General features: G+C 46.7%; 1 protein-coding gene across 3 annotated transcripts in view; it reads right to left on the bottom strand.

The window, feature by feature from the left end:
* COL4A1 (collagen type IV alpha 1 chain) overlaps positions 1-18,396 on the bottom strand; it is a 137,487-nt gene that overhangs the window by 40,961 nt on the left and 78,130 nt on the right. For all 3 annotated transcript variants that reach the window (XR_004299179.1, XM_032402619.1, XM_032402620.1), the window contains 18 exons: positions 13,974-14,063; positions 13,833-13,877; positions 12,774-12,818; positions 12,606-12,668; positions 12,055-12,108; positions 11,878-11,904; positions 10,061-10,144; positions 9,915-9,977; positions 8,638-8,673; positions 7,528-7,569; positions 6,215-6,301; positions 5,683-5,709; positions 5,479-5,529; positions 4,743-4,787; positions 4,605-4,658; positions 2,816-2,857; positions 1,322-1,406; positions 788-823 (listed from right to left, as the gene is read on the bottom strand). Coding sequence is in view for 2 of the 3 variants with exons in the window: in XM_032402619.1 (XP_032258510.1) it covers positions 788-823; positions 1,322-1,406; positions 2,816-2,857; positions 4,605-4,658; positions 4,743-4,787; positions 5,479-5,529; positions 5,683-5,709; positions 6,215-6,301; positions 7,528-7,569; positions 8,638-8,673; positions 9,915-9,977; positions 10,061-10,144; positions 11,878-11,904; positions 12,055-12,108; positions 12,606-12,668; positions 12,774-12,818; positions 13,833-13,877; positions 13,974-14,063 (976 nt within the window). In the remaining variant the exon portion in view is untranslated. The remainder of the gene's footprint in view (positions 1-787; positions 824-1,321; positions 1,407-2,815; positions 2,858-4,604; positions 4,659-4,742; positions 4,788-5,478; positions 5,530-5,682; positions 5,710-6,214; positions 6,302-7,527; positions 7,570-8,637; positions 8,674-9,914; positions 9,978-10,060; positions 10,145-11,877; positions 11,905-12,054; positions 12,109-12,605; positions 12,669-12,773; positions 12,819-13,832; positions 13,878-13,973; positions 14,064-18,396) is intronic.

The raw sequence follows: 18,396 nt of genomic DNA, 5'->3' as shown, positions 1-18,396 counted from the left end.
GACATACAGGTGTGTGCACGCACAGGCACCTGCACACGCATACAGGTTGTACACACAGACATTTGCACACGCAGACATACAGGTGTGTGCACGCACAAGCACCTGCACACGCAGACATACAGGTTGTGCACAGACATTTGCACACGCAGACATACAGATGTGTGCACAGACATTTGCACACGCAGACATACAGATGTGTACACGCACAAGCACCTGCACACGCAGACATACAGGTTGTGCACACAGACATTTGCACACGCAGACATACAGATGTGTGCACACACAGGAATCCCACTACTAAGCAGCAGGAATGATACAATCACACACTAAGTACAAGCGACCCACATGTGATCTCACGGAGAAGCTAGATCAGAGATGATTAGATCATTAGGGGGTTTCAGCTAAGTCTGGTCCCAAGGGAGAAACAAAGTCTCCCTGGAGACGGGGAGTGTGGGCACTGATAGTGAGGGGCCTGTGGGACACTGGGGACCTGCACCCTTGGTGGGGGGGCAAGGAGACTGGGGGGTAGGTCTGAGCCAGGGAGAGAAGGTAGGACTTGAGGAGAGACGTGAGAACCCCCCAGGAACACACATAACCCCATGGCCACCTGTGATTTCCAAAGTAAACAACAGCTGTGAACACACCTTGCTGTCATTACTAGAAAAACATGCAACAGAATTGGCAGCCATTTCTTGCGGATCACTAACATTCAAGAAAAACACATTTGGGTTACGAACCACATAGACGTTGTACGACTGTTCCAACACAATCAGCCCAGCATGCTCACCTGGAGGACCTGGCTGGCCTTGTAATCCTGGGAACCCTTAAAAGAGAAGGGAGAGTCAGACAAACCAAGCCTGTGTGTCTGTCCCCACAAGGCCCTGGGTCAGCGGGGTGAGGGAAGGGCACTGGTGGAAACGCAGCACCCTGACCCTACAGAGCTGGACAGAGATGGGCTCTAGGAGCCCCAGTGCCAGGATGGAAGACAGACATGAGTCTGAGATAGGCCTTAGTCACCACGCGGTCCTACAAGGCCTGTTGGTGTTACCAAACCGTGAGAGTGCAGGTGGAAAATGGAAGAAAGGTAAAGGATAAGAGGACAGAAGGAAGGCGGGAGGAGGAGTGGGGAGGGAAGAGGAGGAAGGGAGGAGGGAGGGAAGAGAGAAGAGGAGGGGGAAAGATGAGGGAGGAAGGAGAGGGGAGAGGGAGGGGGAAGGAGAGGGGAGGGAGGGAGGGAGGAGGAAAGAGGGAAGAGAGAAGGAGGAGAAGGTAGGGGGGTGGAAAGAAGGGGGAGGAGGAGAAAGGAGAAAACAGAATGTACCTTTGGGGCCTGGCTCTCCTCTCAACCCTGGGGCGCCCGGGTACCCCCGCTCTCCTTTCTCTCCGGAGGGTCCTGGGCCGATGGCCTGAATTACAGAAGAGAAGATCATGGCGGTGCAGGAGAGTGCCTGGGCTGTATGTTATAGCAGTGCAGACGAAGAAACTAACACCTCTCCAAATCATCTCAAGAAAGGTGAGAGTAAAGAAAGGGTAGTGGGGGCGTGGGGGGGGTCATGAGAGCACAGAAAACAGACCCCCCCCCCCGCCCGACCCCCCCAGAGCACTCTGCCACAATTGTGCTTCCTCCTGTCATAACTGGCCTGCAGCAGCTCTACCCAGGAAGTGAAGCTAGAAAAATATTAGTTCTGGGGTTTCGGTTTAGAATTTCTAACTCTCCATACAAGCCATAAAATGAATAGTCTACTTTAAAGAGTACTGTCACAACACCCTTACATTTCCCCAGGTGATAAGTAACAGGAACGCGCAAATTTTTCCCTGGAAGAGGTTTTCTGTTGTGTTGGGTTTTTTTTTTTTTTTAATGGTCCAAAGCGGGGACTTCCTCAAGGATGTAGGGATACAGGCCAAGAAGAACACACTACAAAGGAGTGAACTAGGTGAGCACAACTCTAAATCACAGAAATTTAAGGAAAATGACAAAATCAAATATTGCAGATTGCCCTTAAAACAGAGTTCCTTTGTAGCAATTAACAGATGTTATTAAAATCTGCTGATGCACTTATGATACAAACAGGCCACTCGACCGTGGCTGCTAGGTCACAGATACGGAAAGGGGGTCCTGAGTCTGCAGGAAGGAGGTTCTGAGCTTCCCCGCAGCCAGCCAGGTCCTGGAAGCGCACCCCAAGGAGGAATCATTCACGGCTGCACCCCCACGGGGCGCAGGCACGAACCACCACCGGGCACACGCCGTGGGCAGCCGTGCTAAGCACCTCAGCCAACGAAACAACAGTAACCTTTCCACTGTTCCAAAGAAGATTCAGGACAAAATGGGTCAACCAGCTCCAGCACCCCTCTCTGATAGGACACCGAAGAGGGCCGTTCCAAGATAACTTGCAAACGTGAAGAAGGTTCATTTTTACAAAGGAAAAAAAAAACACTGCAAACACCGATTGCCCCCACATGTAAAAATACGCACAGGGGCAAGTAAAATGCTATTTGCAGACATAAAGACTATTTTGCTAGGGAGAGTCAAATGATGGATGATCGGTTTCTTTTAACATTTTCCTTAATGGACCATTAAAAAAAAAAAAGTTTCAAAATGTTTTGCTTCTATTGTTATCCAAGAGCAAGTCTTTTCCGTGTCAGTGGTCGAGGAAATGCAGAAATTATCGAATATAATAAAGGCCACGCAATACTGAATATAAGTTTTTGATTTTAAGTAACATGCACCCTCTATACACACAAATGTCATTCTAGGAACACTGTGGGGCACGTGGCCCCAGCCCCCACCCAACTACCAAACAGCACTTTTACTCACAATTCCAGGTGGGCCTGGAGGACCTGCTTCACCTTTGTCTCCCTACAAAAGAAGAAATACTTGTATTTTTCAACTAGACAGATTGTCTTGCAGAAAGCATGGTTCAACTTTCTGTCCCAAAAAAATAAAGACTGTGCCCACTTCCACTAAAGTTATTTTCCTCTCCTAAGTAGCCCTCACTGTGGGGGGCTGAAAGTGCTCTGTACCTATTAAACCAAAAATGAATGCACGTCCATCTGCTTTCTATAAGCGTGATGCACGGAAACAAAGATTTCTGCAAATCGTAACGGAGTCTAATTGCTCACATGACAAAGCCGCCCACAAGGTCTGCTATGTTTGATGGCATGCTCCCTCGGGCAACGCCAACAGAATCACTGCTAAGCTGAATTAGCATCTGGTATTTTTTCAATAAAATGAAAGTAAATGGAATGAAAGCTTTTGATTTCTAAATATATTTTCTTAAAGAAATCATTTCACTAGAGGTTTTTATGTGTAAGGTTGTCTAAACCTGTACTGAAAGTCATAATAAAAGGATATTCATGGTTTCATCTTTCCCCCTAAAATCCAGCATTACATGGGGTGAATAAATTCTAACACTTTGAGGCTTAATTTCATTCGTATTAGAAGAAAAACCCAAAGGAATTTATCCTGTTATGTCTAAGGTTTTATATAAGCCATCAAAATAATAACCTTTAAAAGTCCTAAGATCTGCACATATTCCATGAATGCAGTTTCTCCCCTTTAAATAAACCAAAGCAATAAACTTAGCAGCAAACCAGCATTAGATGTTTTGATTTTTCTGATGTGAATATGAGACTTTAGAAATATCTGTGGGACTTAAAAAATACTTAGCTAATATATCCTAAACATATTTACCTTTTAATATCTACAAGATTTGACTTTCTCAATAAAGGTACAGTTATCAGTAAAGGATCTTTCCCTTCCTCCCTGGCTTTCGTGAACAAGCTCCGAGGGCCCCTCCCTAGTTTATGAGTCATTGCTGGAGATGCTATTCCAAAGCTGTTTATGTTCGCAGAGATTTACGTTACCTAGTCTTGTATCAATGAGTTTTTTCTGCCTATCACATTGACAAATATTTTATAAAGTTTGATAACAAGCAGTTGCCCAAAAAAAAGGGCACCGGGACAGAAGGATGTTCTTTTCTAGGGGCAATTTGGCAGCATATGGTGAAAATCTCAAAAAAAAAAAAAAAAAAGGGGGGGGGGGGGGAGTCTAAACATTGACCCCAAAACTACACTTGTAGGAATCCATGACATGAAAATGATCAGACAAGTGAACACAAATATTTGTACTCGTAAGCGTGTGGGTGTGACCCACATACCCGCAGCACAAGGCGTGGACACAGGATGTCCCGTGTGGCTGCGTGCGGACATTCAAATGCATCCATGCCGTGTCATTAAGTGACAAAGCAGGATGCACTGCACAATCCCCATTGTCTTAAGGGGCGCGTGCAGGTGCACACACAGGACGGTGGTGCATTCTGACCACTTCTGAGCAGGTCACAGGAAAATTAGACAAGCTTGTTTTCTTCACTCTATCTGCATTTTTTATTGTTTCATAACCAGATGAAATTCATCTACTACAAAAGAGACATGAGTGGAACATTTCATGTTCCTCTTTTTAAAAAAAAAATCACACGTGTAAATAAAACCACAAAATTAAGTCGTGTGTTGCTCACAGGGACGTCAATCACTTTTGTTGAGTCCACGGTGCTTTTGGAAACTGAACCGCAGACTGCAGGAAAACCTTCTGCAGTGTCCCCACTTACCTTGAACCCTTCGCGGCCTGGGAGTCCCGGGTACCCCGCGTCGCCTGGGAAGCCCTGCAGTGGGACACGGAGAGCACCCCCTCGTAAGCGATAGCCAAGACAACAGTTTGCTCTTAAAAATTACAGAAAAATACTTACTGGACTCCCTTTTTCTCCTTTTTCGCCATCTTTTCCAGGTTTTCCCTGTACAATAAAGATGGAGACATCAGTATTTCATGAAAGCAGTAATAAACACTCCCCAACGCCCAGGCCAGGAACCTCGGCATGGGCTGACAATACCACAGGAAGGAGAAATGCAGTCTACGTGCAGCAACTAGGAACACGGGACAGCAGAAGCGGACTTTTCAGTGTTTAAACAACGGAGCCTGATGAGCTCCAAACCTCCTAAGGCAAGCGTTCTATGTGGCCACACGGTGAACAGTAGTTTTCCGAATGGCAAGGGTCTGGTAGCTGATATGCAAAGGATTCATTTAATTTAATGGAGGGTCCCTGCATCACTGCAAGGTAGGAGCTGGAAACCAGTGGGTGGGGCTCCTGTCACCAGGCTTTGGGGATGGGGGGCAGTTAATCTGAGCATCTCAGCTCTTGGCCGCTCAGGAAGCATCGGAAAAGGGCACGGAGACTCTCAATGAGGAGCCAGCAGGCGGGGGCCTCTTCAGAGAGACCCCAGCCCCAGCCTACCCGGGAGGACTTTCAGATGGAGGCAGCCTCCTCATTCCTGCTCGCAAGGGCTCCAGGAAAGCCCTTCAGGAGAGGACAGGGACAAACCGAAGAGCCCTACAAGCCACTTCCACTCCTGTTTCTGTAAACCTGGGACTCGAGGAAAGGAAGGAACGTGCTTTTACAGTAAGGAGCAAAAGGACGAGGCACTTACTCGGGGCCCTGGTTTTCCAGGCTCCCCTTTCTCTCCAAGCCCTGGCATTCCCTTGAAAGAACAAAAAGAAAGCTCTGTTAGATTATTTAAGTAAAATATTAAATTATGTAAATACTACATTGAAGGTGAATAAGCTTGTCACTTAAATCCAATACTTTATGAACATTCACACAAAATAATGATAAGCAAGAATTGAGTACTTACCTGAAATCCAGGTTCACCTTTTTGACCCTAGAAGAATTTTTTAAAAAAGAGCAAGAGAGTGAGCTGTCAGTACTAATGGCTATACTGATTTTTATACACTACACTGAACACGTAAAAGGAAAAAATTTCCTTTTCCTGCTATACTAACAAGGAAATTCTCTTTGGTCCCCAGTATTCACATCCCAACACTGACAAGGTTGTGGGTTTAAGACGGGCAGTGAATTACGCTCGGTCCATGGCAGCTACGACCCACCACGCCCCAAGCAGCCTCCCTACCGCTGCCCCAGCCTGGCCCCAACCTGGTGCATCTAAGAAGCCCTCACTTGGGAGGTCAACCTTGCTCCAACCCAGTTCCAGCTGCCTCTGCTCTCAAGATGCTTGTATTTTGTGGGATGGATGGTCTAGAAACCTGTTTTGTAGGTCACTGGTGAATGTAACTGGAGAAACTGAATTTTGACCCAGTTTCTCAATATCCCTTCAATTTGCCCAAAATTAGAAAGCCAGCCTTCGTCGGACAAAATCCATCTCATACCTTCTCTCCTTTAGTGGCAAAGTCTCCTTTTTCTTGAACTTGAGCTTGTCCTGGCACTCCCGGAGGCCCACTGACCCCCTGGTCACCCTGTTGATCCAAACAACGGGAATGAATTAGGCATAAAATTAAGTATTCAAAGAAGAAAGTGCAGAGGCAGGAAAAAGCCTAAAACAAAACATCTATTTTAAAAAAATGTAAATCATACTCTGTTCTAATCTACCCATCTCAGCAGAAAGTTAAGTTTCAGTAGGAAGACGGCACAGTAAGGACACGAAGCCAGGAGACCTTCCCTCTCAGGAGTCAGGAAAACCACTACGTCAAGTAAGAACAGCAGAACTCAACACCTACTAGACAATCTCTGCACCGTCTATGTATGGACCTTGCCTATATTTATGCAGTTTGTGTGTCCAGAGCGGGACACATGCGCTGTCCTATCACATTTGGACAGAGAAAAGGGGCACGGACTACTCAGTAGAGCCTGGGAAGAAAGGAGGTATCTTTAGCTGCCCCCAAAGGAAGAGAACCATCAAGAACTTTCTTCCTCGGGAGTCCTGCTGGGCACAACTGGAAGCACAGAGTCCCAGCGGCAGCACAATGAGTGAGATCCAAAGAATTCAATGGCATAATCTGCAGGGTCACCTTACAGTGAGGTTTATGGAAAGACTGGACCAAATTCAGAGTGGAACACAGAGGCCAGGAGTCAGTCCAGGCCTGCCCAGGCCTCAGCTGCACCTGGCACCCACCGGTGGACACCGATGGAGAACGTGGGCCCTGGGGCAGGTGTGGCCACAATCCCCAGAATCCCCACTGGGCTCGGGCCCATTTCACTGGTCTGATCCAGGGAAACCAAACCGGTGGAGAGATTAGCAGAGGATCAAGGACCTACCACCGGCCTCCCTTCTCCCCTGCTCCAGTCTGTGCCTCCCTGCCTCTGTGGCTCACTTCCTCCCCATTTAGGTATGATGGCCTTCCATCTTTGCAGGGTTTAGTAGAGTTACGCTACTAATAGCCAACTGACTCTTTTCTAATAAAGTCTAGGTCTGGCTTTATCACTACCTGCGAACATTCTGATTGAACTCGATGTACAGAGAACTAGAATTAATGACCTCATTGTAGTCTCTGCTGGTCAGATCGCAGGTAGAAAATGTCAGTGAATTCCAGCTGTCCATTGTAGGGAAAACACTAATAAAGAACTTACAGAGAAGGGTAATGATGGTTGTAAGGGTCCAAGAGGGGGTCCAGAGGCTGAAACCCCATTATACTTAGAACTGTAATTTTAAACATGAAAATACTCCAAAGCTGTGTGTACTCACCTTGTCGCCTTTTGGCCCTTGAAAACTTAAGCCCATTTGCCCCTGTTGATGAGAAATTAGGCTTCCATTATTAGAGTTGCCTACTTTGCTCAAAATCATCTAATAAATATCACATAAAATACCATATAAAATGTAACAATAGGGTAGAGTGAAGGCAAGAGCTTCTTCCAACAACTATCATAAAATTTTCAACAAAGTTGTGATCGCATTATATTCAATGTCTATTAAAAGAAGTTTTTAAAAGTATTATTGAAAAAATTCTGTAAAACTTTTTTTTAATTTAAGGCTTTTAAAATCTGACTATAGAAAACTAAGGGAAAGATCAGTGATTCCAAAATAATGAGTAAGGGTTGGATGGAAGAAAGGATAGACAGATGGACAGATGGAGAGATGGATAGATGGATGGGGATGGATGGGATAGATGGATGGATGAATGTATGTATGGATGGGTGATGGATGGATGGAGATGGATGGATGGATGAATGGATGAAGATGGATGGGATGGATGGATGGATGGGGATGGATGGATGGGGATGGATGGATGGGGATGGATGAATGGATGGGGATGGATGGATGAATGGGGATGGATGGATGGATGGACAGAAGGATGGATGGATGGACAGAAGGATGGATGGATGGACAGAAGGATGGATGGGATGGATGGATGGATGGATGGAGATGGATGGATGGGGATGGATGGATGGGGATGAATGGATGGAGATGGATGGATAGGGATGGATGGATGGATAGATGGATGGATGGGATGGATGGATGGATGGGGATGCATGGATGGATGAACGGAAGGATGGATGGGATGGACAGATGGATGGATGGATAGATGGATGGATGGGGATGGATGGATGGAGATAGATGAATGGATGGAGATGGATGGATGGGATGGATGGGATGGATGGATGGGGATGGGGATGGATGGACAGATGGATAGACAAATGCATGGATAGATGGACAGATGGATGCACAGATGTTAAGCAGAGATAAAGAAATATAATTTTCCAAAACTGTTTAAAGAGACTTTAAAGAGTAAGTTATGGTGATTTCGTGGTAGTCTTGTACAAATGCCAAAGAATGTCAAATGAAAAATATCTTTACCTTTTCACCTGGAGGGCCAGGAGGGCCTGGAGGACCCTGTAAGAGAGAGCATTTTAATTAAATATCATTCACAACCTCGGTAAGCTCTACATGCGTCTTTTTACCCGAGTTATCTTAAGGTTCCCATGATTAATGTGCTAATATATTTGTTAAATATTTAAATTTTATTTCTATGCTTTGGATCTATAAAATTTGGAAAGTAACTAGGAATTACTCCAGGACAATAATTAATAGGGACAAAACACCTCAACATCTTAGGCCCTGCCCTGTGAAATCCACTGATCCAAGAGTGTGCCAGGAACACAGATGCTGAATGAAACTCACAGCCAAACTCTCTGAGAGCCCTAGTTTCCAGTTCGGAAATGGTGTTCGTCCACTTTGGATATAACTGTTTATCTAAAAAGTTGAATGATTTCTTCAAGTGCATAGGCTGTAGTGAAGTAAAAACCTTCCTGTGTTTGCAAAATTTCAGAGTGCTTTTCAATCATTAAAAAAAAAAAAAAACAAACAACTAGTCATTCTTCACAAAAATGAGTCCATTTATTTACAAGAATATAAAAGAGGTTACATTTGCAAGAATGGACAGAAGAATTGCTGGATTTGAGAGGGAGGGAGGGCGGGCAGGGAAGGGAGGCCTGAAAATCTCTCAAGGACTGTCAGGCAGGCCAGTATGAGGATGCCAGTCTGGGGAACATTATTCACTGCCAGTAAACATGGCACTTGACAAATGGCTAAGTCTCGTTAATATTGACTCTCTTGTGCTCTCAAAATGTGCAAGTGGGAGGAGACGGGCCCTCCTCCTACTGGTAATCACCGGCTGTGCAGGGGGCCAGTGAGAGAGGGGAGCCTCCGGAGGGTTATGTCCCGGGGCTCAGTCCTTACCACAAATACAGCACAGCTTCCCACTGCTGCCTGTCCTGCGTCCCCGGCCCCACAGAGCCAGGCCCTCTGGGATGACTATTTCTACATGTCCATCTCTGAACTTAGCCTCCTCAGGCCACGGTATCGCTGGCAGCCGCCCATCCCCTCCGGTAACGAATGTGTTATCTGTGTGGGACGTGTCGGCATGCACCGCCACCACTAGCCTTCTCCCCAGGGCTCTGGAATACGTGCCCCTTAAGTGCCAAACACTCTCCCAAGAAAGAAGCTCGTTCTCCCAAATCAAATGAAGAGAGAGCACAACTATGTAAAATCATCATTACACTGGATTTACTTTCATGCCTCAACACAGCTGTTCTTTCAGTGAGTGACTCCGACAGGTTCCCCCCAACACTTACCGGTGGTCCGCTAAATCCTGGAGGGCCAACAGGACCTTGCAGGCCTGGCAGTCCTGGTGAGCCCTGTAAGTTATTGAAAACGGAAGAATTAAACGGGAACTAGGAGAGACTCTGCGTGTGCTTATAGTTATTTAGCAAACACTTACTGGTGTTCCTGGGGGTCCAGGAAATCCTCTTTCACCTTTCAACAGGGTCCCAGGCACATGGCCAATGATTTCACCTGGATCCCCCTGGGGGATGAAAAAAGAGAAGAAAAAAAAAGTTACAAATACTGGTATTTCTATAAAGAAACTGAGAACCCACTCAGTAAGAGGCGTGCATTACTGGTATGGAATCTGGGATTTAGGCTCTGTCTACACCTGGAATATACACACTGGCCTCCTCCCGCTCACTGCTGGTACCTTACTGCCCAGCATCCTGAGCTGCAGTCTCGGCTCAGCCAGTGAAAGGAGCTACAGCACGTGCCCACGGCCATCCACCCCCACACCCCACGGACAGAACGTGCATATCAGGGCCACAGGCTCCGAGCGCTCTCATGCAATAAAGATTATCTTTCACAAAAAGACCCAGGATGAGCATTTTTATAAAAGCAGGCTGTGATGGTAAATTTTATGTCTACTTGGCCAGGCCACAATACCCAGATATTTGGTTAAGCCCCAGTCTGGATGTCGCTGTGAAGGTGTTTTTAAGATAAGATAAACATTTAAATCAGTAGCCTCTGAGTAAAGTAGATTATTCTCCATAATGGGGGTGGGCCTCGTCCAATCAGTGGAAGGCCTCAAGAGGAAAGAAAAAAACCTGACCTCCCTCAAGGAAAAGGGAATTCTGCCTCCGGACAGCCTCTGAATTGGGACCCTGGCTCTTCCCTGGGTCTCCAGCTGGCCATCCTGCCCTCTAGATTTTGGAGTTGCCAGCCCCCACAATTATGTGATTCCTTAAAATAAATCTATCAGGAGACATACATCTATGTCCATACACACATATGTACATAAATACACACACACCCCCTACTGGTTCTGGTTCTCCACAGAACCCTGACTAAAATACTGGACGATCATGAGGATGCTGTTTCTCAGCAAGACTGCTCCAAACACCCAGACAGCCCTGCCCTCCGAACAGCTGTGCAGCATGGGGCACGCACCCTGAGTCAGGTCAGCGGGAGCCGTGGCCCACCACCTGGGAAGGACTTGTGGGCAGACTTCTCTGCTCCCCCACGCCCAGGGAAGAATGCCGGAGGGACCAGGGCAGGGCTAAGCACCTGCATGGATCCACCCCCGCGCTGGCTCATGGTACAAGTGTGGATGGAGGACCTGCCCCCACTGGGCTGGGAGCAGGGACCCCACCACTTGGGTGCCATGGCAGGAGGGGCTCAGAGTTTCCCTTCCTCACCACAGGCAGAGGGTGCTGGGTCCCACCCTGACACAAAGGGACAATCAAGCTGAGAAAGGCCATGGATTTGCTCAGAATAAGGAGGGGGTGGTGGCAGGACACCAGGGATCTAACCTAAAGGAACTGGGGTTTTCCTGCAGGAATCACAAAATTTACGATAGAGAGTGCCTCCAGATTCCAGGCAACATGACAAGATGGCTGTATTTAAGTGAAACCATATAGATTAAACATGGTAACTGTTTGAGCACTTCTGTCCCATGGCTCAGGAAAAGGAGCATCACCGGGACTGTTTATGCAGAGAATTAATCTGGACTGGACTCACATCTGCCAATACTCACCATCACACTGTGCTTCCTATTTCGGCTTATTTCCTATTCAGAAATTGCACCCAGTGTCTCAAGTTTACATCCTAAAATTTAAGTTTGTGCCTATGACTTAGATACTCGTGTAACAGAGCACAGTTTAGATGAACACATTAACAGGCAATCAATCAACCAAGTTGACCTGAAATAAATGTGTTTGTCTGGCACCGGCTTTACTCCTGCAATGAACCCAGCAATGTGTATGTACGTACCTTCATTCCTGGTAATCCTGGAGGTCCCTGCAAAAGACAAGGTTGGCATCAGTTTCGTTTCTCTTAAAACATCATTAGCATTAAGATATAAGTCCAAGAAAAGGAAAGAAAGTGGAACAAAAGGAGAAGAATTACAACCAAAAAAGGAAATTCTGGTGGAAAGAGCACTATACTCACAGGATTTCCAGCGAATCCAGGCAAACCCGGGGGCCCCAGAGGCCCTGGCTCACCCTGAGGGGACAGCAGAGAGTCAGGCGGGTGCGAGACACACAGGACATTGGTCCAGACAGCCCCCTCAGTTACTCTGTCCTCCCCTTCAGAGATACTTCATTTGCTGGTTAAAATCATATCCTAAAAATTATCTGTTAACAGCTTTATTGCTCAGTGCTACTTCATAATAGAAGACTTCTATTTGAGAATAAAATTAATAGGGACAAGGATTAATAATAGCATTTTCTTATTTGCTTTAGTAACAGATAAGTGAGAAATTTCATGTTTAAAGCAATTGCAGGATAAGAGTCCACAAAAAAGAAAGGCACAATTACATGTTTCTTGAACATTAAATATGGGGAAACTGGATCTCCTCATCAAACCAAGAGCACTTTGAGGCAAGTAACTTTCCAACTGAGGCAAGTAAAACCGTGTTCACAGGACAGCACTGTCTGACTTCTCAACACAGAAGTCCGGCAGCCTGAGCACGAGGGAGGGGGTCTTCGTCCCAAATTTACCTTTGTTCCATTGCATCCGGGAATACCTGGAGGACCAGGGGGACCGTCTTGGCCAGGAATACCCTGCAATCAATAAAGTGACAAGGTAGCCAAAACAGGGTCACCCGATGGTGCTGTCACTCCCATCAAACATCTCCCCAAGGAAGCATGTGCGTTTTATATACATACAGGCAGTCCTGGGTTTCCAGGGTAACCCGATGCTCCAGGGGGTCCCTGTAAGGATAGAAATGAGAGAATGCACTAAGTGCTGGGGCCCTCATCTCCTGCACCTCACCCGCCCGGCTAAGGGCAGCACCCACACCCCGCACACGGCATTCTGCCAGGGGCCCAGCCCACGGGGGCAGCAAGTCTACATCCACAGCTGACCCGAGTCACTTCTAAAATCAAGGCTGCACCCTCACAAAACAACTCTGTCCTCATTTCCTATTTTGTGATTTCTAAATAAAATATATTATTATATATAAAAACATATATATTGTATACATCATATACATGTAAATACCTGCAGATTACATATGTATAAACATATATAATTTACATTAAAAACTCAAATTGTTGGGGAGAAGAGTTTGTAAGATAAATCGTCTTGCTGGGGGAAGAAAACCAAGTCATTCCTGGTGGAGCTCTGGATCTTCTCCCTCCCAAACAGCGCCGGGACCCTCTCCACTGTCTCCTGCCCAAGGGCTCAGGAGTGCCAGCAACTTTCCCCCCAACTGGGTAACAGCAGAAGGAAATGTTGACAGTGTCTTTCTGTTTCTCTACTTCCAAAACGTGCTCTCCAAGGTCTTCATCTATGCATTTCCCAGGAATGGAAGTACAACACAAGAGTAGGGGGTGAAGAAGGAAGAGCAAGGTGAGCTCTCAAAATGTCACCGCTTTCCACAATAAAGGAAGCCCCTTTCTTCAATGACTTGTAGACCTATCATCTCCCCTCCCCCAAATTAAAGCATGTCCGTGACAGCCCGTGAGGAAGCACAAATGGGAGAAGCGCAGGTGAGAGAAGCCGCCACGAGGATGGGGGGGTGGGTGGAGCCATGACCAGCACTCACGTCAGCCCTCAGCGGGCCACACGCACTGGCAGCTCCGGGCAGAGGGGCACAGGACGGGCAGGGAGAAGGGACAGAAGGGGACGCCCCTGAGGACTGCTGGGAGGCAGGAGCGGGTAGAGAGCCATCTCTGGGAGGCACCCCTGGATCACATCCCGACTTAAGTCACACTTGTACTCACTCTTGTCCCTTTCGTTCCAGGCAGCCCGGGTTCTCCAGTGTCACCCTGGAACCAAACAGAAATGCCACCATGACAAGAATGCAGATCACCTTAAACCCACGCCCTCCACCCCACCCCCCCCAATGACACAGCCAAGCTTACCTTTTGTCCTGGTGGCCCCTGCGGCCCCTCGGGTCCTTGCATCCCGGGAAACCCGATGACACCTTGCAACCCTGGGAGGCCTCTTTCGCCCTATGAAGGAGCAGCAGATCAGACCGAAGGCATGTTAGAAGAAACGGAGGAAATGAATCGGTACTCACCCTTCCACGTGCTGCCCAGCCCCACGCAAGCGTGTGCGGGCATGTGAAAGCCAACGCGGCAGACTAACTCCTATTTCAGGAGGCTTTTCTCTACTGCATTTCCAGCTCTCTGAAGACAGGAATCTTCATACACAACGCCTAGCACAATGCTTTCTATATACTATATGCTAAATGCTAAATAATTTGTCGGGTAAATAACGAATAGTTGGGTTTTTTTCCACCGAACTGACTGCGCGTGGATTCAACTAGTGGGATCATATTATCAGCAGGCACAGCACTAGGACTCTGTAAGCAGACCGGCGGTCAAGTTCTTCCTTCAGATTCCTAGGAGCTGTGTAGACAGAGCTCACGGTGTGAGCTTCAGCACGAGATGCAGAGACTTCTCTGTGCAATCCGCAATGTGATGATGGGCGTTCAAAAGTGTCCTTAAAACGTGTTTTTTGCAAAGGTATGCTCCAAGTTTAATTATAGTCTCTGCCCTCGTGGAGCAAAAAGAAACACTATTATTCAGGTGGCTATGCACCTGAACACACACACGTGGCCATAATATACTCAAAAAGGAAAAAGGACAGTCCAAAAGGCTGGGGTTCTGAGCCCCAAGCTGGCCCTTGAAGGGCGAATGCAAAATAAGTATGTGAGGAGAAGAAAGGAGTCAATGAGGCTGGGTAGTGGCAAGCAGATGGTGACGAGGTCGATCGAGGCTGCGTAAGCACAAAAAACTAAGCAAAAATACAACAAGCACAGAGGGTGGAGGAAAGTGGCGTCCACGTCCGACCCTGGAAATGGCATTTCTCGCAGAGGCATCGGCGAGCCCATGACCTGCTTACGCAATATTTAAGGAAGACTGCCATAGTTAGATTGCCAACAGAAAATCACCCATCATCAGGATACAAAATCAAGAAAACCTATTTTCTTTACACTCTGTGGACTTTAACGCAACCTTATGATACAAAGGAGCAGATGAGACCGCCATCGCCAGCTGACTTTGAAAAGCAGAAGAAGGTCCTCTGGATGACGTAGTGCCCAGTACTTTCTCAGTTTTGTTAGCTCAAAGTAAAAGTAAACCGACAAGCTATACATTCCAGAACATCCACACGCACCCCCAGTAAGGCAGGTCACCACAGGTAACCGAGAAGCCCTGCACCGTGGCACAGATGGAGGGAGACAGGGCAAGGACCCTAGAAGCCGCCCTTCCTTCCGAACCGCTCAGCCAGTCCTGGCACTTGTTGGCAAATTCACTGCCTGTTGCATCTTTAAAAATGCAGAATGTGGTTCTGCGTGTGCGACCCCAACCGCTGTGCTTGCATGGACTGCAGGATTCACTGGAGGTGTGAGTCAAGAACAGCGTGTGAATCAATGTGGAGGAGATTACTGCAGACTCCAGGGGGTATAATAAAACAGTGAATGGATAAAGAAAATTAAGGCCTGCAGCCTGGCACACCCCTCTGGACAGCGGCATCCAGAGAACCGAGCCAGAGGAGCAGACACTGACAGCCCAGAGCCCTCAGCGTAGGATCTGACACGGAATGCTGGCTCCTTCTCCCTAAGGCCTGGGACAGCTGGGGAAAAAAAGCACTCTCAGACCAAGACTGGTTCAACTGGAAAGCTACTCACATATATTCATTCTTAACCTGAACTAGTAAGAGTGTGTTATGACCGCAGAGAAGGCTGACCACAGAGATACACCACACTCCGTCATCGTGCCGACCTCCTCCCTACTACTCGGATGTGGGAAAATTCTACCCGAAACAGAAGAGATTTGAACTGCAAACAGCTAGCTACAAAAACAAAATGAACACTGAATTGTGTCTCCCCAAACAGCCTCACATGACATCGGAAGGAAATGCGAGAGGCACATCAATGTAAGAGTTTCCAGTGCATTTGGTGGCGTATTTTTAGTACTTAATTAGTATTTGGCTATATCACTATGAGACCCAGTGCAGATAAGACTTTATAATTCTCATTTTAACCGTGGAATGCATGGAGGCCGGGAGCCAGATTAGCTGATTTCTACAAGTTTCTCATTGAGTCAGCGCTAAAGCCAAAAATAGAAATGAGGTCAGCCTGCACCACAGTCCATGGTTTTTCTAGGTCACTAGAGCAAGCTGGTTCCCAGCAAACTGTTAAACAATTCACCAACATTAACTTATCCCCTTTTATGTCCATTTCAACAGATAGGGGCACTAGGATTCTGACACTTAACTGACTTGTCACATGTCACCGGGTGACCCCTGCACACTGCTGGGAACAGAACTCAGAAATCTGATTCCCAGTCCTTGCTTGCACACAGGAACACATTCTTTCCCAAATGTCACCGGAACACTTAAGCAATCTGTATATCCCAAGAGCTTTGAAATTAAGTAGCTAAAAAGGAAGTGACTCCCCCATCAACATGGTTCTTGTTATCTCCCACATATTTTTTTTAACTTTCCCACTCTGTTGTTCAGACAAAAGCGCACAAGAATAATCTGATATCCCGTGCCCTGTCCAAAGCGATTATGGGCACCAGAGCAGAGCCAGCAGACAGGATAAACGTTCAAACAGCTCTACCGTTAGCTGGCAAGCAGTGCACACCGGCTGCAGGCTGCATTACTCCTCTGAGCTGTTAACAGGTCTCCACGGCCGTCGCAGGAAGAGCAGAGCGGGTTGTGCTGGTCGTGCGTAAGCCAGACGACGCAGCTGCAACAGCGAGACCACAACGCGGCCACCCCCGTGCTGGCGCTCAAGGCAGGATGCGCACAGTCCAAACCCCTGAGAAATAGGCCCCTGAGTCACCTAGTTCCCATGATGTGTCAAAGGCAAGGTCCGAAAGGACATGGCGGCCACAAAATCGTGCCAGGCACAAATGGAACCCACAACCAGTGTTCATCACAGTCGAGAACATTTCAGCGGAGGAAAGAAAAGAGAAGTTGGTAAAACATCACACAAAAGTTTTGATGCAATTGCATTTAACAGTTTTATTCTTCAACTTCAGTGAAATGTATTATACTAATTAAAAGAAAGTTTATGTACCAACAGCAGTGAAGTGACTACCACTGCATCCTCAAATGATGGAATTCAGAATTTAAAGAGGAAGACCAAAATGCCATCATTATAAAGATGAAAGAATACAGCCATGGAGAATAATCTTGGCATCAAAATTAGCTATTCTAAATTGGGCATGAAATAGAGTTTCATGGACAGAGTAACTTAAAAATTTTGCATAAAATATGTATTATCTAAAGCACGGACATACTTTTAAAAACTCCATAAAATATGGGAACAAAAGACTGTGTTATAGTATCAATTATTTCCCTTCTTCTTAAAATGCTTATGGAAACAAGTTCATAATGGAAATCAAAGGCTAAAACATTACCACCCCTTCCTATCTAAGTCAGAAATCCAAACTCAAATGAGGCTCCTGGGATGGCTGAAGTTGAAATAATGTGAAGCTTCCAACTCTGAAGGATAACATAATTACCAACAACAAACACTGAAGTTAACAAAAAATATATCTAGAATAAGCAGTCATCCAGTCTTACTATCAGAGGCCATATTATGCCTGTTTCAACGGTCAGCATGGGATCACATTCTTTTAGTTAAATTTTAAATTTATTTTTCACATCTAAAATAATATTACCATAGGTCTTTACAATGGACAGAAGCACAAGCAGAAATGTTTCCCTGCCCCCGGGCAGGCCCAACTTAGTGGACAGAGCCATCTACACCTACTTGTGCTTGCATTCACCCATTACAAAGCAGAACAGACCCAACAAGCGAGGTTAACTAGATTTGGGGGCTGGGTTTCCACCTCTTGGAAGTAAATACTTGAACAGCAGGGATATAGTTTTGTTCATTCAGTGTTTGGCACAATCTTTGAATTCGATAAAAGTGGTGTGTGGATGGATGGATTCAGCAGTGGTGTACATGACCGCTAGCATGAAACAAGGCGGTACGTATGCCTCCTGGAAACTGAGAGCATGGTTACACTATGGTGACTGGGCAGCTGGGGCCCCCTCCCCGGTCTAAAGCCCCGTGGGCACCATCGGAGCCTGGGCGACACATGCGCCTGTGGCCGAAGCAGCTGCAGGGACAGCAAGCCATGGTCAGGACATGACACTGGATCAGCTGTTTTTTTCTATCATTGGTGCCTGGAGATTTCAATTTCCAAGCAAAGCTGCAAATGATTGAAGGAATGAGAGCATTTGCTTTTGGAGCCAGACCTCACCAAGAATTCAGCGATGGGGAAATGATTTCAAATGATGGGTCACAGTCAACGGGTGACA

Source organism: Phoca vitulina, unplaced genomic scaffold (assembly GCF_004348235.1).
Source record: "Phoca vitulina isolate PV1807 unplaced genomic scaffold, GSC_HSeal_1.0 scaffold5, whole genome shotgun sequence".
Taxonomy (NCBI): Eukaryota; Metazoa; Chordata; class Mammalia; order Carnivora; family Phocidae; genus Phoca; species Phoca vitulina.
The sequence above is the reverse complement of the archived record's forward strand: the minus strand, read 5'-3'. Positions and strand labels throughout refer to the sequence as shown.